The sequence below is a fragment of the Delphinapterus leucas genome, chromosome 14 (assembly GCF_059928025.1).
Source record: "Delphinapterus leucas isolate spDelLeu-1000000601 "Yukka" chromosome 14, BTC_Dleu_Yukka2, whole genome shotgun sequence".
NCBI lineage: Eukaryota > Metazoa > Chordata > Mammalia > Artiodactyla > Monodontidae > Delphinapterus > Delphinapterus leucas.
In genome coordinates, this window is record NC_143142.1 from 74,179,147 (window position 1) to 74,199,884 (window position 20,738).

Below are 20,738 nucleotides of genomic sequence, written 5' to 3' on the forward strand. Positions count from 1 at the left end.
GCACAGGGAGATCAGCTCGGTGCTTTGTGACCACCTAGAGGAGTGGGATAGGGAGGGTGGGAGGGAGACGCAAGAGGGAGGGGATACGGGGATATATGTATATGTATAGTTGATTCACTTTGTTATAAAGCAGAAACAAACATATTATTGTAAAGCAATTATACTCCAATAAAGATGTTAAAAAAAAATGCCCTTTCCAATGTCTGGGAGTCACCGAGCTAAAAAGAAACAACAGACGTCATGAAATATCAGGCACAAGACAGCATGTGCCTGAGGATCTGGGGAGCAGGGCCGCTGGGTATGATACCCACACCTTCTTTTCAGGGAACACTGTCCCGCCCAGAGCCCTGTGGAGTGGACGCTGCCATATCTACCACCATGTGTCCTCGCCTCTATAAGAGTGGGTTGGACACTGTGGACTCACTCATCTTTAAGCTGTTGGGCAATCTAGAACACGTATAGCTGGGTCACAATAATGAGCTGGGTCTATCGTGTTCCTCTCTTGGAAACCAGGAGTTGGGAAACTGAGAGATGGAGGCAGTTTCCAGCAGAGGTGCAAGACAGGAGGCCAGGACCCCAGCCCACCCCACACAGGTGCAAAAAATGTCAGTGAAATATCATGGCTGCTGGCTACATAGATCTTTTGTGGAAATAGCTAAAGGGCTAAGATCCATTTATTATAGAAAGACTAGACTAAACATTCCCAAATGGGGAATCCAACGGAGGGGTACCCTAATTTGTGCCACAGTGATAAGAGGCTGCAATGCCCCCCTGAGCCTAAGGGGTGCTGGTATGGTAGTTAGCAAGAGATTCTCTAAGGGACGTAGAACTCTGGGGCAGAGGAGACGGGCCGGAGACCCAGTCTTTCCTCCCCATGAGGGGAGGTTTTACTTTATTAAATAAAATTTGTAAGACCTCCACGTGCCTGAGGCACACTAGGCTGGTTCTGGCTGTTTATCAGCCGTCCATCAAACTCCACTTATTCCTTCTTCCGCAGCGGTGCAGTCAGAGCCAGGTGCCTGACTGATTATCAGGGCTACAGCTCCCAGCCTCTCTTGCAGCTCCCTGTGGCTGAGCTTTTACCGATTAAAGTATGAGCAGAAAAGATGAGTGGTACGTGTGAGCTGGTATATTAAGAGAGTGGCGCGCCTCCCCATCTGCCCTGTCGTGCCAGCTGCTATCTAGGCCATGCAGGCAGGGACAGTACACTTAGTGCTAATTAAGTGTGGTCCATGCATCCGCTGCTCAGCCTCGAACTGTTTGTAACCCATCCACAGCAAGATAAAGAGCTTATGTCAGAATGCAAATCAACAGCACTAAATGCAAATCATTAAACACAGTGTTCAGCTGACAAAGCAAGATATTCTCGATGAAGGAAGCAATGCACTGATTTACATCCTGACACAAGCTCCTTATCTCCTTACAGAACATCCCTTTGAGGAGCAGAGCACTAGGGAGGGGTAGAGGCACAAGATGGAATGAACCTGGGTTCCTGAATATCTACGTGGAACAGAGCGCTGAGCTATAACAAAGAAGGGGAACAAGTCATCCCTATCTGGCAGGGCTGTGGTTAAGATTTTAAAAGCGATATGAAAAGACACCCAGCCAGGATCTACTGGGGCTCATTCAGTACTGGCTGAATGAAACCTGCAATGGTTTCTTTCTCTAACTTGTAACAATCCATTGTCTTTTCTGGTTAGAGGACTGGACTCAGGCTGCTATACCTGGAGGACAATGCAGCCATTCACATCTCTTGAGTCCCTGTTCTGTACCTTGGACTGGGTCAGACACTGTGGATTCAGCCCTGAGCAAAGACTGACACACTCTCTGCCCTTGTGGGATGCCAAAGAAAATGACAAGTCTAAGCCCGAGACCGGCTGCAGAAAGCCTGTAGACTAGGGTGCTTAGAGCAAGAGCTGAAGTGAATGGAGGAACCTGGGTAGCTCCTGGTCTGCTATAGACCCAAGAGTGTGTTGCCTGAATTTGCAGAAGAGTTGCACTTTCTGTAGAGCTGTTCCCACACTTCATTGTATTTACAGTAGTTTTCCCTTGGTCTCATAGTGGGAAAAACGTCATTAAAAGATTCTAAAATAATCTTGATTAAACTAAGGGGAAAGGACATTTTTCTATAACTTAGTCTGGAGAGATAAAGGTTTTGCAAAGGCTCAAGGTTGCAAAAGCCATTTAGACTCAAGCATTTCTTAGGTTAGTTGTTCATTCATCAAATCGTTGAACACCACTGTGATCCAGGCTCTTTGCAGACACACAGGGGAACAAGACCGAGTCCCTGTGCTCCTGCAAGCTCATGGCCAAGTGGGAAGTGGGAAGCCTACGTATGATCACCTGACTGTGGAACATGTGCTTACTAATGAGCAGAGCCTGGGAACCCAGAAGGATGGAGTCCAAGCCAATTGTAGGCTTTTTTTCCCCTTGATTTTCACTTGGGGTATTCCCTCCGGATAGTATTACTCTATTGCTTGGCTAATAATAGTGATCTTGAAATTAGCATTTAACCTTCTAGCCAGACACATGCATGGAATACTCTTCCAAGCCCAAGAATGCTCAGTCATGCAATATGCACACATCCTCTAAGAACGGCACAGATGTATTGAATCACCAGAGGTATTGAATCACCAGATATCCCGAAAGATGTATGATTTCAACCTAATTGGTATCAACGCCCAGTATTGACATGGAACACCAGTGGGAACCAACCAGCGAGGCAATTCACCAGCACTCGGTGAGGAATTGGCATGCGGGAACACACCAACACACGCCCGGCTCTGACAGCCGAATCGTGGGCAACCGCATCCTACCCGCTTCTATTCACTGTTGCATTGCTATGGTGCCCACCCTCTTTGTATCCATGGCATTGAGAGCCTCGGGAGTTGGGCCGGTGACCATTCCTCGTATCTGAGAACAGAAGGAGAAGGGGAAGGTTGGGCAGCTCTAGAGAAGTGTGTAAATGGCAGCTTAGGGACAGTTTGAGCTTTCTGGTAGAGGCGGCCTAGGGAAATCGCCGCAGAAGCTTCTTCTGTTATGTGGATGCCGTATGCTGGTGCAGGGAGCCAGGAGTATAGTAAAACTATTGTTAGTATTGTAGCTCCGATCACGTTACATGTCTTTCCTGCTCCAGCCTCCATCGCACCCTACAAGCGGGCAGGGACGCCTCCGAAACCCCAGGTGGGGTGAGGGTCTTGCGGCGGTGAAGCGGCGGCGCTCTGTGGGAGGGAGCAAAGGTCGCGAGGTTCATGGGCAGGGACCGCGAGGAGGGAGGTGGTCCACAAAGGGGGGAAGTCTGAGAATCAGAGGTCCTTTGCATTCCGGGCTCCGGTCCCCTCCAGCAAAGCCCAGCCTAAAAACATCCATCCTTGGCGCACATCCCTCTCTATCTCCCCCACCCCAGCTGCGCCTCTCGCCCCTGGGGTCAGGCCGCGGGGTCACTGCTCCTCCTCGAAGGATCCGAAGGCAGCTAACGCGGGAGGCGCCCCGGTGAGGCTGGGGAGGGAGGAGTTCCCTAAATTGTGCTGGAGCGAAGACGTCGAGGATAGGAAGAACTAACCCAGGCTGGGGGAGGCGGACGGGGCTACGAGGGAGAGAGAGAGGGGACAATGTACGCTCAGCCTGTTCATCGCTCGGCAGGAAGATGGATGATTTTCGGAGACCATTGTCCCAGCGCTCCGGCTCGCTCCAGGGAGACGTCAGAGCGCTGGGGTCGGCGGTGGAGAACCCCCCTGCGCCCCCGCCCGGGCTTGCATATAAAGTCGGGGCGTCGTGGAGGCTGCAGCAGCGGCGCTGGCGGCGGCGGCGGCGGCGCTCCTCTGAGGTCTCGGTCCTCCCGTCTGTCCTCTGCGGTGGAAGCGCACTCTCAGCCCAGCCTCACCGCGGCGCTCCGAGGGCTTCCCGCCGGGACCATGCGCGGCCGCGACTTCCCGCTCGTCCTGCTGGCTCTGGTCCTCTGCCAGGCGCCCCGGGGACCGGCCGCCCCGGTGTCGGCGGGCGGAGGGACCCTGCTGGCCAAGATGTACCCGCGCGGCAACCACTGGGCGGTGGGTGAGTGTCCGGCGCGCTCTAGTCCTGGCGGGACCAGCCAGCCGAGGGGGCCAGTCTCCCCATCTCTCAGCTTTTCTGCGGCTCTGCGTTGGGTGTTGGGTTTTGCTCCGACCTTTCCACTCAGACGCCAACCCCGTTCTCCCAAAACTCCACCCTGCCCTTCAGTATCCCGGGAAGCCGTCGTTCCCTCGGCAGCCTCCGGCTGGTCCCTCGGTCCTTTCCCGCTCTCTTCCCTCCCCCCCGCCAGGACACCCGAGCCAGCGCGCAGCTCTCCAAAATCCCAGCCGTACGCGGAGATCACCCTCCCTCCGCATCTCCCAGCACCCCCTTTTATCCGTCTAATCACAACCCTGTCTGGCACGGTTCTCTCCCTGAACAATTTTGGGGAGCTGGGTCCCCGAGCGCGTCTCGGAACCCTGGTCCAGCCTGGCGGCTGCGCCTTTACCCCCGGCAAAGCCACAGGTGTGGGACACGGGGCGCAGCGCCCACCCTGGGTTTCAAATCTGTTCGGCAAGCAGCGCCTGAATCCCACCTCTATTTGGGGCTCGCCTGAATTTCCTCAGTCCTTCTTTGCCTTGCAGCGATTTTCTTTTCCCTGCCCTTTTGCCCAACCCTCCCTCCTTCCATCCGGCAGGCTCGGTGCTCCGGGAATCACACCTGGTCTCCACGCTGATCCCGGGTCTCTGTCCCCGAAGTCCTCGCTTTTCTCCGCCTCTCTTCACGCTCTCCCCTAGCTCCTTCCCTCTTCCCCCTGCCTACAAGTCCTGCTTTCCAGGCACGGGCTTGGAGGTTCTCTCGTCCCGGCCCCCGGAACCGCAGCGGCTTGGACCGGGTCTCGGGCCGCGGAGCGCGCACCCGCTTGCTTCCCCGCAGCTGGGAGGCAGGTAGCGGCCCCGCTGCTTCTCGCTGCTCCAGCGTCACCCCGGGGCTCTCGGCCGCGCCGAGCAGAGCCTCTAGCAAATGATGCCAAGAGTTCGACTTCCTCAGACAGCTCCCCACACAGCCATCTACAACAGCTCTAGCATTTCCCGGGAAGCTGGTCGGTCCCTAGAGAGATTTAAGGCGGTGTGTGTGTGTGTGTGTGTGTGTGTGTGTGTGTGTGTGTGTGTGTGTACGTGTGCGTTTCACGATTTCCTTAGTCATCTACTTAGAAGTAGGGGAGGGTGTGTTGGAAAGATACTTGCTAATTCAACTCTCAGAGGATTTACAGACTCTCGGGGTGAAGACTAGGATGAATTTAGAAGATGGGGTGAAGCTAGAACTGCGCGTCCTCAGCTCCTGTGCGCTGTGTAGGTTTCCCTCAGAGAAATGGAGCGCTCTGGGTTGCGATAGAGTAGTTTTCATTATTACTGAAAGAATCATTTGCCAAGTCTTGGCAACCCCAGGGATGAAAGTATTTGTCATCTTTGAGGGACACCCGGAACCCAGGAGCCTGGTATAGAGAGGAAGGGTTGGGATGGGTGAAAACCCTTGCACTTCCAGAGAGAAGGATGCTTAGAAGATGTTAAAGAAGCCAAACCTAGAATCGAATCGATGCCTAAAAAGGGCTCCTGGGAGTTTAGATCAAGTGGTCATTGTCCAGTGCGGCCAGCGGCCAGTGGGCTGGGAAGGTGGAATGAAACTTCCAGATTTCCAGCCTCTTTTGCTCATCCATGTTTTTGTACTAAATATATATATATATGTGTATATATATATATATATATATATATTTTTTTTTTTTAGCGGTACGCGGGCCTCTCACTGCTGTGGCCTCTCCCCTTGCGGAGCACAGGCTCCGGATGCGCAGGCTCAGCGGCCATGGCTCACGGGCCCAGCCGCTCCGCGGCACGTGGGATCCTCCGGGACCGGGGCACGAATCCGTGTCCCCTGCATCGGCCGGCGGACTCTCAACCAGGGAAGCCCTAAAAAGACTTATAGTTAATGTAACCCTTGCAGGCTAAACGCAGGACAAGAGAGTTAGCTGGGAAGCTATAATCATGGTATTTCTGACGCAAGCCAACGCTGATTGCTGTGATTCCAGAGCACATCAGTCCCCAGGTCTTTCGGGTGTCGGCCATTTCATCACCCTTCATGGTGGTACTTGGGCATTCCCAGCCCCAAAGTGTACTGACCAGTGACACCCCCAAATTGTCTTATTCTCTTATTTGTTCTCGAACACACTCTTTTTCCTTTTTCTCCCTTGACTAACTGTGCAGAGTTGATGAAGAACAAGGGAAAGAGGGAGGTGACATAGAAAATTGCATTTAGATTTAAAATGACATTGCAGTTGCGCAAAAGTTTGCTTTGGGTGGACATGCCCTCTGTTGGAATGTGAGCATTCACAAGCATGAATGCCATGTTAGATTTTAAATTGAGGTTTCTGCCCTAAGTAAATGCCTGTCCTCCTCAGTCACTGAAGACATGGAGGTTAGTTTTAATTAATGCAAACGAAAGCTACATATTGCTGTCCGGGAAGAAGCTGTTAGCACAAATTTGCAGGTTTGTTAAGTGAATTGCTTCTTCCAGCTGAGAGAAACGTAATGTGGCCATGGAAAAACAAGTTAACAGACTGAAAACGTAACCAATTCTTATCTGTCTCGATGTTCATGGAAATGTTTTGTGTGCCATGAAAATATAGGTCAGCACTAACACTGGTAACTATCCCCTGTGCACCCATGAAATGTTTCTGGTCGTGGTTCTAACTCTGATGTGGAGCGCGCCGTGGAGGGTTGAATGCTGAGCACCAGTGCTCAGCTGCAGAATGGCGTTACATGATTGTGCTACCCGAGCTACTGTGAAATACAGCTGAAGCATCACTCCAGAAAAACTAGCTCTTAATGCTCAACACTTTCTGTCTTAATGGATATTTTTTGAAGTTAGGATAATCTTCAAGTATGGAGCTCAAGAAAATTCTTTTCTGTTGCAAACCTGCCATTTTAGTGGTATTTTTAAGTGATTAAAGAGGACAAAAGCTTCCCCCCCACGCCTGGCAAGGTTTTACTTTTTCAAGTGCCTATCTTTTGATCTCCATTATTATTATACGAATACATAACAAATGATGATGGGAGAAGAGATGGAAGTGGGCATAGCGTCCACGTTGCCATGGAGACGATTATTTGGTTGACGTTAGCTAGCTAAGAAGTGCATTAGGACCCAGGGAACGTGTGCTTCCCTGGGACGTTCTAGATGGCGCACTTTCCTTAGAAAAAAGAAAAACATTTGTGGTCTAGGGGAGGGAGTCTGAACACCCATCCACCAAATATGCAAATACTGAAATTCAGTACAAGGTCCCAAAGATCTATGTTAAATCACCCACAGAATGCAGGCCCATTTTAGCCTTCCATTGTAGAAAAGTCACAGAATTCTTCAAGCATGACAAAAATGAAGTTATTTGTAAAAGCATCTCCATCATCCCTCTGCTTCATTGCCAATAACGTCTTTCTCATTTCCAGCATCCTAACCAGATGATAGACAATGACCGAGGACAAGAGCAACTGAGGTTATTACTGGGAGCATCAGATTCTAATCCCACTTTCCCATTATCATGATTCGATTTCCTCCATATTTCTAAGCCAAATGATTTGCTACTTCCTGGGAGGTTGTGGAACATAATCATTGTGATGGCTAAATGCAAAGTTATTTAGTAGATATCTGGGTACCAAGTTCACCAAGCAGATAAGTGAGGAGCCAGTTTTTCAAGATTCCAATGCTTCATTTGGGACAGTGTCCTTAATAGAGTCTTAAAATTGTGTGCAGTGTCAGGTCCTAAGTGACTTGGCAAAGCTCACACTGCAATGCAGGAAAACCTCATTTTCAGGCTCCCCAGTACACACAGAATTAATTTTTCTGAGTTGCATAACTGAGTAATGACGTAGTGATATATGATCTCCATTCCTTTTGATAATATTAGAAAGCCTTTGGCAGACCTTATCCTTATTTCCAGACCCCAGAATGATTTCTAACTGCCTTATATCTTTAGGAAGTTCAAAGACACTTCAAAGCAGTATAACATCGTAGAGTCTGGACTGTGAGCTGATTTTAATCCCAGAATCTTTACTTGCATGTATGTGACTTTTGGCCAGTCTCGTTTTCATCAAAGTTATTACAATGTGGATCAAATGAAATAATCTGCATTTAAACATCCTGTGAACTGTAAATACACACACAAGCAATAGAGTTACTGTGAGGGCTTCTCTCTTGGTGGACAGAGCAGCTGGGAAGGGGCCTCCTTCCATTTGCAGTGACTGAGGTCTGCCACGTACTATTTTCATGATGCTTGCCTTACATCTAATGCCAGTCAACACTGGAGCCACAGAGAGCTCTTTCCTTGTGAGCTTTAAATCAAAAGCACCATAGTTTTACTAGTGTTAGAAATTTGAAAGTGCTATAAAACCCAATTACAGAGAAATGGAGAAAATCAACTGAAGAAAGTAAATAAGATAATGTGAGTATATTCAGGCAACGGGCTAAAATGTAAAGAATACAGACCTTCAATACCATACCCTTCTGACCCTAAGGCTATCCCCATTTGCATACATGAATTTCCATGTTTTTAGTGGTTTGGCCTCCTGCACAGCAACTTTTATTTGTTTATATGGCAAATGCTCATCTCTGGAGCTAATGATAAACTTTGGTGACCATTTTAGACCTCCAAGAGAAAATTCTGCATTTATATGGCTGAAAAGTGTTGGCCAAAACTTGTCTTCAACCTGTGTTTCATTACAAACTATAATTTCTAGGTACAATTTCTAGGTGCAATTTCTAGGTTCAGTCTCAGCTAAAATTCTAAGAAAGTTTAAATGAAAAATTCCTTTGCTACGTTTGTATTACAGGTAAGAGGAAAGCAACACCTTTTAATTAATTAATTTATTTTAATTAATTAATTTATTTATTTTTGGCTGCGTTGGGTCTTTGCTGCTGTGCACGGGCTTTCTTTAGCTGCCGCGAGCGGGGGCTCCTCTTCGTTGTGATGCTCGGGCTTCTCACTGCGGTGGCTTCTCTTGCTGTGGAGCACAGGCTCTAGGCGCTCAGGCTTCAGTAGTTGTAGCATGTGGGCTCAGTAGTTGTGGCCCACGGGCTCTAGAGCAGTTGTGGTGCACAGCTTAGTTGCTCCGCGGCGTGTGGGATCTTCCTGGACCAGGGCTCGAACCTGTGTTCCCTGCATTGGCAGGCGGATTCTTAACCACTGCTCTACCAGGGAAGTCCGAGCAACACCTTTTTAATCACGCAAAGAAAAGCACGGAGACTTTTCTTTTCAGGAACAATTCAAGATTGACTGGGGTAGATGTTCGAACGCCATCATTCAGCTAGGAATAGAATTCGGTGCACACAGAAATGGTGATAGAGTTTTAGATATGGAAGGCTCTTTCGATGTCATCTGGTCCAACATGTTCATTTTATTGTTGATAAAACTGAAGGTTCGGGATGCTAAATGACTTGAGAGAGGTCACCTGGCTAGTTAGCAGAGGGGCTGGGACCAGACCCAGGGCTTCTGAGCTGCAGTTTGAATTCTGTCCATTCATTAGGCGTTTTGAGTAGGGATCAAAATCTGTCAGTCGTTTATGAACTATCTCCTAATAATATCAATAAAATGCTATTTATCCCACATTTAGGAGGAAGCAGCACAAACACAATTGGTGCCCTTTTTAATTTCTTGTTCATTCATGCCCCTGGGTTAAATTTGTGGCATTCTGTTTTTGTTGGGGTTTTTTTGAACCAGAGTATATGCCTGTTTTATTTCTTTATGAATGTGGCATTGAATTTTTTTTAAATTGAAGTATAATTGACATACAAAATTATATAAGTTACAGGTGTACAACATAGTGATTCATAATTTTTAAAGGTTATACTCCATTTACAGTTATTATAAAATACTGGCTATATATTGTTTTTGTTTTTGAACAGGACATTTAATGGGAAAAAAGAGCACAGGAGAGTCCCTGTATGTTTATGAGGGAGGGAGCCTGAAGGAGCAGCTGAGGGAGTACATTCGGTGGGAGGAAGCTACAAGGAATTTGCTAAACCTCCTAGAAGCAAAGGGGACCAGAAGCCATCAGCCACCTCAACGGGAGCCCCTGGGCATTCGCCAGTCTACCTGGGATTCAGAGGACAGCAGCAACTTTAAAGACGCGGGATCGAGACTCAAAGGTATAATGAACATACTGGGGAAGTGGGAATGGGGTGAGGAGGGGTCGGGGAGGTAGGAGGTGTTTGGGGAGAGTTGGAAGGAGGGGAGGTTTGAGCAGGGAAGAATAAAACTGTTCAGAGGTAAGACTTCACAGCAACTACATCGGGCTGACATCAGTACACACTCAGAAAATGAGTGGCCAATCCTCATGCTAGCTTTTCTTTTCAACATCATAAATTATTTTTCCTCTTAACACATCAAACTCCAATTTAGGAGTTTTGTTAGCAATTGCGCATTGATAGGACTTTTTAGCCTCCCAGACTCCCAAGATATTTTGATAGTGAGGTCATAGATTATTTGAGTTGATCCCTGTGGATCTACAGATATGTTTTTTATTAATTTATTTATTCATTTATTTTTGGCTGTGTTGGGTCTTCGTTTCTGTGCGAGGGCTTTCTCTAGTTGCGGTGAAGGGGGGCCACTCTTCATCGCGGTGCGCGGGCCTCTCACTGTCGCGGCCTCTCTTGTTGCGGAGCACAGGCTCCAGACGCGCAGGCTCAGTAGCTGTGGTGCACAGGCTTATTTGCTCCGCGGCATGTGGGATTTTCCCAGACCAAGGCTGGAACCCGTGTGCCCTGCACTGGCAGGCAGATTCTCAACCACTGCGCCACCAAGGAAGCCCGATATGTTTATTTTTGATGAACACTAGTGTAAGGGCCTATTCACAGAAGCTTTTGGAAGAGAGCATTCTTGTTTGCTACTTTTGATGCAAAATAGTACTCCTTCATATTTGTTCCAAGATTACCTAGCTCGGGTCTCATCCTAATATTTCAAAACTTGGTGAAAATATCTCAGGTCAACTGATCTGTTCAGTATATGATTTTATAGAGGATAGGGGAAAAGAATTATAACAAATTGGCATTGTTTAGATACAAAGAGAGTAAATGAGATAGAAGAGAATAAAATTTATAGGAAGAAAGCAAGGCAACTGAAAATGATGTGATTCTCATTAACTTTTAAGAAGTTTCCATGAAATTTATCATAAAAGGCAAAAATAATCATTACAATACTCCTAATAATAACAACTGCTAGTTTTAGTGAGTATTTTTTATAATCCAAGTACTGGGTGAAACACCTTACCTTCATCCATTTCCTCGGGTAATGCTCACAGCAGTCTTAGGAGAAAGATTCAGGAAGATTCTATTATTCTTTCCATTTTAGAGGTGAGGAAACTGAGACCAGTCGTGCAGCTTTTCAAGGGAAAAGCCCGCGCTGTCTGCCTTGGCCAGTCCACTGCCATGTGAGGCATCTTCTGGGAATAGTCCTCATTGATCTTAAATATGAAGGATACAGGATGCAGTAGCATCTTTCCCTCTCGATGTTTCTGCCAATAAATAATATTGTGTTTCACTCACAGACCTTGGAGAGTTCACCATGTCCCTCTTTCATGGTGGGTAACTCTGATTGATGACCCCTTAACAGAGGCTCAGGGCTGGCGTGGCCAAGCCTCAGATGGTTTCTCCAGAGGGAGGCTTTATGTGTCACCACTCTTCGGTCTACTGTGGATTCTCTGTGCTAAATGCAGAGCAAAAAAAAAGTTCCTTTGTTGCATTAAGCACCTAGAGAGAAAGTCTCTGGTAGCCTTTATTCAGAGAGAAAATCAGGATTCAATCAAGCAATACAGAAATAAGTATCAACTTTGTACAGAGCCCTGAATGACTAATTCTCTTGTCCACACCCTTGTCTGTGAATAGATCACGTGGTTCTAAAGGCTCTCGGAATTTGTGATTGACTTCTTGAGCCCTGGCTGGCCTGGCCTATTCTTGGCCAAACACTGAAATGGGGCTTCCCTGGTGGCGCAGTGGTTGAGAATCTGCCTGCTAATGCAGGGGACACGGGTTTGAGCCCTGGTCTGGGAGGATCCCACATGCCGCGGAGTGGCTAGGCCCGTGAGCCACAACTACTGAGCCTCCGCGTCTGGAGCCTGTGCTCCGCAACAAGAGAGGCCGTGATAGTGAGAGGCCCGCGCACCGTGATGAAGAGTGGCCCCCGCTTGCCACAACTAGAGAAAGCCCTCACACAGAAACAAAGACCCAACACAGTGAAAATAAATAAATTAATTAATAAACTTCTACCCCCAACATCTAAAAAAAGAGAGGAAAATAATTACATTTATAATTAAACAACAACAACAACAACAGCACTGAAATGGACTTACCCTCATAGCTCATTCTTTAAATAGCCCCCCACGCCCTACCACGTTATTAATCCATAGTGCTTCATTTTGACCCAAACAATACCCACTTTGAATTGCTTTATTCCCCCAAACTTAGCTCTGCATAACTTTGGAATGTTTTGAAAAATGCAACTCCTTCCGCAAGGATCAAAATTTTTCTGCCATCTTCAGAAGGACATTCTGTAAACTTCAAAGGCAATTGCAAAAGAATAGCTCCAAAAAGGTCTCCGAGCAGCAGTTCTATAGGATGGATTGGGTGGCCAGTCACAGAAAGTGACTGCGTTAAGGGGACAATACTTATCAGTATACAGTGTGAGCTGGAAAAGCCATCTTTTTCTAATCAGGCCTTGCTTTTCTATTATATCTCTTTATGCTTTGTTCCTCTTTTTACAAGCTCAGAAAGCCCATCTCATTTAATTCCACCTCAGATTGAATAACTAGCTATGGCACACATTGGTACCATTCTTTTGGATGTATTTCCCAGCAATATGAAAAACAATTTGAACACTTAGTTTAGTCTTTGCACAAAACCAAAACAGTTTATCACTTCTCTTGCTTTGGAAATTCCACCTCAGTGAAAGTATGTTGATATGAAAACTGAAAACATCCTACAATTATCTTATTCACAAGGAGGAAGTACCAGAAGAATCATTCTGTTAGAAATCCTTATATCTCTCAATGTTAGAAAGAAGTTTAGTAATGTAGCTGAGCATTATCAGAACTAGCAGCAGGAGGCTTCCCTGGTGGCGCAGTGGTTGAGAGTCCGCCTGCCAATGCAGGGGACACGGGTTCGTGCCCCGGTCCGGGAAGATCCCACATGCCGCGGAGCAGCTGGGCCCGTGAGCCATGGCTGCTGGGCCTGCGTGTCTGGAGCCTGTGCTCCGCAACGGGAGACGCCACAACAGTGAGAGGCCCACGTACCGCAAAAAAAACCAAAAACTAGCAGCAGGGATTTTCAGAGGCTGAGGACTTTTCTTAAACTTAAAAAACTATCCACATATACTCCCCTCTCCCGTTTTAGTAACAAAACATCAAGTCCTGTGGCCAAATCTCCCAGAGCTGTAGTTAGAAACTGAGCATCTTCCTACATTTTGATGACAAAGATATTTACTTGATTCAGAAAAGATTCATGTAAATGCGCACTAAATCTAGACTACTATGTCACAGCAAACAGGAAGTTTTTAGCAACAATTATGGCCAACCATTTTCAAGGTGAACCTAAATCTTTTAACTTTACCCTTCTCACAAAAGTTAATGGAACTTTTACCCTATGGTTTCTATAACATGAAACAGTGTTCAGCTCAGCTCCAGGCCCTAATCCATAACCCTGGATGCGGCTGTGGATTGTCCTGAGCTTCAATGAAGGTTGAGGTTAGCCTTTGGGTTCCTTTTGTAATTGGGACCCAGTTCATTGTTTTTTGAAGCCTAGGATTTTTTCTCTTATTTGGCGAGCACGAGGAAAGGGAACTGGGGAATGCATTGCTGGGGGGTTTACGGAAAGGAAGTAAATGTACAAATTTGCTCTCACTTTTAAGGGAGAGATCCCACTGTCCCATCAGATCAGTACAGAGAATAGAAAGGTTCTGTTTATTAATATGTGAAATGCTCCAACGGAAGCTCCAAATATAGGGAAAGAGTAACTAAAATGCTTCTGATTACCCTGTTTCTATGAAGGCGGGGGCCAGCTTCACTCTGCTGGCTCCCACCTCAGAAACAGTGCCTCCCAGTCACAATGGCCAGCGTCAAACAATCTACACACAATAAATGCTGGAGAGGGTGTGGAGAAAAGGGAACCCTCTTGCACTGTCGTTGGGAATGTAACTTGATACAGCCACTATGGAGAACAGTATGGAGGTTCCTGAAAAAACTAAAAAGAGAACTACCATATGACCCAGCAATTCCACTGCTGGGCATACACCCTGAGAAAACCATAATTCAAAAAGAGTCATGGGGCTTCCCTGGTGGCGCAGTGGTTGAGAGTCCGCCTGCCGATGCAGGGGACACGGGTTCGTGCCCCGGTCCGGGAAGATCCCACATGCCGCAGAGCGGCTGGACCCGTGAGGCATGGCCGCCGAGCCTGCGCGTCCGGAGCCTGTGCTCAGCAACGGGAGAGGCTGTATGGCAGCATCTTCAGGCAGCCTGGCGACCCTTAATAGTGCAGCCTGGGCTCCTGGGGAAAAATGAAGCTAATTGGTCTGTGTGGGAATTGAACCCCAGGCCCTGGCTTCATTATCACCTGGTCAAAACAATGGAGCCACAGAGCAGATAATAACTAATCTGAGAATCTCAGTAATTCCTTTATTAGAAACAAACGGCTGGTCTGGACGTTGGGGAACCTGAATTGCCAGAGAATCTTGGAAAGTGTAATAAGCTCTCATCTGGATAAAAAGTGTTTTCTCATCTCAGAGAGTAAAGGGTGCTATATGGGAACAAAGAAGTGTTTTAAAAGGAAAGCTACTTGGGCTTCCCTGGTGGCACAGTGGTTGAGAGTCCGTCTGCCAATGCAGGGGACACGAGTTCGTGCCCCGGTCCGGGAAGATCCCACATGCCGCGGAGCGGCTGGGCCCGTGAGCCATGACCGCCGAGCCTGCGCGTCCGGAGCCTGTGCTCCGCAACGGGAGAGGAAAAAAAAAAAAAGTAGAGCTACTCATTCTTCCTTCAGTTTTAGTTAATTTGAACAGAAGACACAACAAGCCAACCACAATGCATTTAGAACTGGCAGAAACCCCGATTGCCTCCTCCTCCCAAGTTGCCCACACGACTACCATTTACAGTCATGGGTTTATAATATTGAATTGTGTAGTTCATAAACTAGCTTTGATTTGTGGAATGAGGCATTGCCAAAGAAGCAAAGTAACAATTAAGATCCCACAATCCTTAGCAGTCTCCCTACCCAGCTGCTACTTTAGTAACAAATTCCTGGGGATAATACATGTAATTTCCAACTTTGGTCAAACTATACCTGTGTAAATGAACTTACGAAACAGAAACAGACTCACAGACATAGAGAACAGACTTGTGGTTGCCAAGATGGGGAGGGGGTGGGGGAGGGATGAATTGGGAGTTTGGGATTAGCAGATGCAAACTATTATACATAGAATAGGTCCTACTGTACAGCACAGGGAACTATATTCAATAACCTGTGATAAACTAGAGAGGAAAAGAATATGAAAAAGAATGTATGTACATGTATAATTGAATCACTTTGCTATACAGCAGAAATTAACGCAACATTGTAAATCAACTATGCTTCAATAAAAGAAATTTAAAAAAATAAGGTTTTCTTTAAAAATATATATATATATATATACACACACACATATGTAGTCATATCAGAACACAAGTTAAGCTAATATAACAAAAAGACCTGAAAATATAGTGGCTCCCCGAAAGGAGGAAGTTAACTTCTCTCGGGGGACAGCTGTTGTTCTCAAGCATTAACGTGCTCAGAGTCATCTGGAGGACTTGTGAGAGCACAGATGGCTGGGTCCCATCCCCAGAGTTTCCAGTTCTGTAGGTCTGGGGTAGACCTAGGAATCTACCTTTCTACCAGTCTCCCAAGTGATACTGATGGTTTATTGGGATGGATTTACTTTTAGCATTAGACTTTGGCATCACTAACTACGTTTGCTTAACTCTTTCTAATATTTTTTAAGTTGGTGGACTCTCCAGGTTCTCAGCGTGAAGGAAGGAACCCCCAGCTGAACTGATACTGACAATGGTGGCCTCCCTCAAAGAAGCAAAACAAAACCCTCAAGAGACTGCGTTCTATGGGCATCAGTTCTACTGGGTCATCAAGTTTCCTTTATGCAAAATACTTAACTATTCTTGTATCTTTCAACTTTGACTAAAGTCATGATTTTCAAGCAGCATCTTCTGGTTTGAACTTGTTTGCTGTGAATAGTTGTCCATAAAGAGTGCTCCAATTAATGTTCTTTACATCTGGGCTATTTGTCTATTAGATTCCAGTCCTTGTTCCCATTCACAATAAAAGCTTAAACATATTGTCCAAAAGGCGGGTAGTTTTCTTATTTCAATTTCAAATGAGAGGACAGTGATTAATACTGAGATTAACAAACAGGTTGACAGTGAACTTGTGTGCTCATTGATGAAAGCAGGCTGAATTTTTAGCTTTGCTCTCTGAAAGCCACTTACTGATTCCTTGTAGTGACTTAGAGCCTTTATAGATGCCACTTACTAGAAGCTCAGACTTGCTTTATTGTTACCCAGTCGGATGGGCTAGGTTGAACATAGAGGTTGGCCTTCTTCATCATATAATAATTCCCATCTCTTCAGCCCTTACCATGACTAGGTATTTTCTGATGGTACTGATATTCTCCTCAAAATAGTTTCATAAGCTGAAAATGATCCGTCTCACTTAATAGCTAAGGAAACAGAGTTAGGTCAGCTGACTTGCCCAAGGTCACACAGTAGATGGAACTGGGATTCAAACACCTAAAGTCACCAGATTTTCTGTAGCACTTGACAGTTTTTCTATTACCTCATTTTGAGCCCCTCTTTCAGTATATTTAAGCCTAGCAAGTAGCACTGTTTCTTCAAAATTCCATTGCCAGCCTGAGAGAAGTAGTCCCCGGAGCCAGATTTAGTCAGCTCCACAGCAAAGGGAGAAGATCGGTTCCAGAGATTCCCTTCCATTCTCAGAGAACATGGCCTGGCGGTTCACAACACTCCCCAGTTCCATTTTTATCATGCCATTCACACATTAACAGATTTTAAAGCTTCTTTGCCATATGTTTGGATTTCCTTCATTTGGGGAAATCACATATGAAATGGTGAAGAGATTTATCTTGCCTTTGTTCTGATTATCAAAGAACCACATAAGATGTGATGTGTTCTAATTTCTTTTAAAATCACGTTGATTCCCAACTTATCCAGAGCCAGACCAGGGAAAATATGTGAGGTGTGTTTTCAGTGTCCTGTCGCCTTCCTCTTCTTGGGACGCCCTGGGCCTCTCTCCCAAGAACTCGATCCTGAGCTGAGTGCACGAAAGCCTGCCATGCAGCTCAGGATGAAGGGGAAGCCCTATCACCAGGATTCACCCTCCAGCAGGACACTCATAAAGATGAAAACAACCTTCTAGACCCAGGGGACGTTTCTCCAAGGGTGGCATTTCAGGTAGGGAGAGGAAGACAATGCTTCTGGAATAACCCCATCTAGACAGTCACTTGTTTGGTTGTTTCATGAGAGTAGATGTGATCCTATGTTTCAATTGCAATCGTTTTTCCCTCATGTGCCCTGACCAAGACACAAGAACTGCTCACTTGAATCCCTTGACCCTTGCAGGCGCCTAAGTACCAAGCCCTGGTCAAGACTAGAATCCCTTTATCCATTTATCTGTCCTTGAATGGATAAAGAAGATGTGGTACATATATACATTAGAATATTACTCAGCCATAAAAGAGAATGAAATAATGCCATATGCAGCAACATGGATGGACCTAGAGATTATCATACTAAGTGAAGTAAGTCAGAAAAAGAAAGGCAAACATCATATGATATCACTTATATGTGGAATCTTTAAAAATGATACAAATGGGGAATTCCCTGGTGGTCCAGTGGTTAGGACCCTGCGCTTCCACTGTGGGGGGCCTGCGTTCGATCCCTGGTCAAAGAACTAAGATCCCGCAAGCCGCGTGGCATGGCCGAAAAAAAAAAAAGATACAAATGAACTTATTTACAAAACAGAAACAGACTCACAGGTATAGAAAACAAACTTATGGTTACCAAAGGGGAAAGGTGAGGGGGAGGGATAAATTAGGAGTTTGGGATTAATATATACATACTACTCTATATAAAATAGATAATCAACAAGGACCTACTGTATAGCAATACTCTGCAATAACCTATATGGGGAAAGAACCTGAAAAAGAATAGATATATGTATACGTATAGCTGAATCACTTTGCTGTACACCTGAAACCAAACAACATTGTAAATCAACTATACCCGCCCCCCTCCCCCCCAAAAAAAAAGAAAGAAAGAAAGAAAGAAAAACTATTAGAATACCTTTACTTAGGAGAGATAGCTTTCCGGGCTTCCCTGGTGGCGCAGTGTTTGAGAGTCCGCCTGCCGATGCAGGGGACACGGGTTCATGCCCCGGTCCGGGAGGATCCCACATGCCGCGGAGCGGCTGGGCCCGTAAGCCATGGCCGCTGAGCCTGCGTGTCCGGAGCCTGTGCTCCGCAACGGGAGAGGCCACAACAGTGAGAGGCCCGCGTACCGCAAAAAAAAAAAAAAAAAAGAGATATAGCTTTCCCTACACGGAGAGCTTTCCTGAACACTTGTTTGCAAGTGTAGCCCCGTCACCTATCTGTGTGGGCTTATTGGGTCAGGGAATTTCAGCTGCAGATAATAGCATCCACCTTGAGTTGTTTAAGCAGAAAAGGAAAACTCCAAAAAAGCCAGGTCTCCGATAGGTTGACGAGATGGCTGCCACGAGCTCTGCTACCCCTACAGCATTCTGCAGAACTGCTGGAGTTAGCACTCTCTTGCCTTGCCTCTGCCACTACCTGTGCCCCTGGCATTATGCCCCTCAAACTCTCTTCCGCCCTTGGCTTACTTCCAAATCAGAGTTTTGAATGTCTGCGTCTGATTGGTGGAAGCTAGCCTGTATCTAGCCGTGAGGGAAGCTGGGAAATGTAGTTTTTAGGGTTCTACTTTGGGAACACGAGACGAAAACTGTGGGACCAGACAACTAAAAATTGGCACTTGCCATCTGCTTCTACAAGGATGAGGTCACTAGCCACTGTAGTCGCTGACCTTCAACACACCTGAAAGGAGTTCAGGAATGAGGCACTCTGTGCTCTGGGAAAAACTGGAAGAACAGGTTTTTAGATAATTAGATATTTTCAGGAAAAGATTTTTATGAGCCCAACTCTTGCATTTCCTCATATCTATAAAAGCACTAAAATCACTAATGGAAACACCTGCTCCTCGTGACCAGCAGTAACCCTCTTGTGACTAGCAGCTACCTTCTGCCAAAATGTTTGCTTGATTGTCCTTATCCTTCTTCACCCAAATCACATATATACCAGCCTCTCCGCTTACCTCTTCGGAGCAGTTCCTCAGAGCATCTGAGAGGCTGTCTTCCAGGATATAGTCCTCATTTTGCCCAAATAAAACTTAACTCACAACTTTCACATTGCACTTTTTTTTTTTTTCAGTCGACAGACCCTATCAAAAAGAAGAGAGGGTGTTTAAAAGATATGGTCAGCCACAGGTTACAGATATCCCCTGCCCCTGTGCTCAAAAAAGAATTTCCTCTTTGATTTCTGACCATTCCTTTTCTAGAGAAGAGTTAACACCCAGCCTGGGATTGTGGGAAAGGAAGAGCCTGGTGGCTGCTCTCTACAGCACACAGCCTAGGCGTGTGCATACAGCAAGGAGAGAAGATTGCTTTTAAGACGTGACAATATTTAGGAATCCTTGCAGCGAAGTGGGATAATCAAGAGGAAGAATCCAAAAGGGAAGGAAGCAATAATAATTGCCTTCAAATTTGCTCTTTTAAACACAGTCTTTTAATTTATTTTAAGCATCACAGGGTGGATTGCTCTGGGTAATTTAGCGGTCTTTGCTTATGATCAGAAGTTCAGTAACACACTCAGCAGACATTTCAAGCAGTGCAGTACCATTTCTAGCCCCACAATACCCACCGTTCCATCCCTATTGGGGATATATGATCACCACAGAGCATCTTAACCTAGCTCAGATGTGTAGGGAGTAATCTAAGTAAAATGTGGGATTTACATAATTCATTTCCTCAACCACAGGCTGCTTTAATCAGAGAGTATGAGATAGCTCTTCAAGGGAAACCCACAATGATAAACTATTGCCATTCCCAAAGCAGAAAGACCGTGTGAATACTGCTGCAATGAACATGAGAATGCAGATATCTCTTCAAGATACTGATTTCATTTTCTTTGGGTACCCAGAACTGGGATTACTGGATCATATGGTAGTTCTAACCATGGTTCTGCTACTCTTTACCCTGTGATCAGACCCATTAAACTAATTAATGGATGATGAATGGATGATTCTACATGGCTCTAGATGGAAAAGAGACTATTTTGTAGACCTTCAGGAATGACCACTGTACCAGTTAGGATACCTTTGGATGTTCGTAACTGAAAGCCCTCAACTCCAATTGGCATAAAAGATTGATTTATTATTTCATATACCAGAACTCCAGAGGGATGTAGTATTCAACATTGTTGAGTTCAGTTTAATTCAGTGACCCAAATATATCCTCAAGGATAGGGGTCTTTCTGTCTTCCCACTCTGCCACCAGGGTTCAGATTTATCCTTGAGCTGACTTCTCTCATG

General features: G+C 46.1%; 1 protein-coding gene across 1 annotated transcript; it reads left to right on the forward strand.

The window, feature by feature from the left end:
- The first annotated feature begins 3,847 nt into the window (after nt 1–3,847).
- On the forward strand, nt 3,848–17,464 carry GRP (gastrin releasing peptide). Its single transcript, XM_030762015.2, has 4 exons — nt 3,848–4,053; nt 9,937–10,179; nt 13,901–13,905; nt 16,052–17,464. The coding sequence occupies exons 1-4, from the start codon at nt 3,915–3,917 to the stop codon at nt 16,103–16,105; spliced, it is 441 nt and encodes a 146-aa protein (XP_030617875.1). The 5' UTR covers nt 3,848–3,914; the 3' UTR covers nt 16,106–17,464.
- Nucleotides 17,465–20,738: the final 3,274 nt, after the last annotated feature.

What these genes read in the sequence shown, in the direction of transcription:
- GRP (XM_030762015.2), top strand. Translation starts at nt 3,915, where the DNA reads ATGCGCGGCCGCGACTTCCCGCTCGTCCTGCTGGCTCTGGTCCTCTGC. An exon ending in CGGCAACCACTGGGCGGTGG is followed by an intron (nt 4,054 to 9,936) that starts GTGAGTGTCCGG and finishes GTTTTTGAACAG; the next exon opens with GACATTTAATGGGAAAAAAG.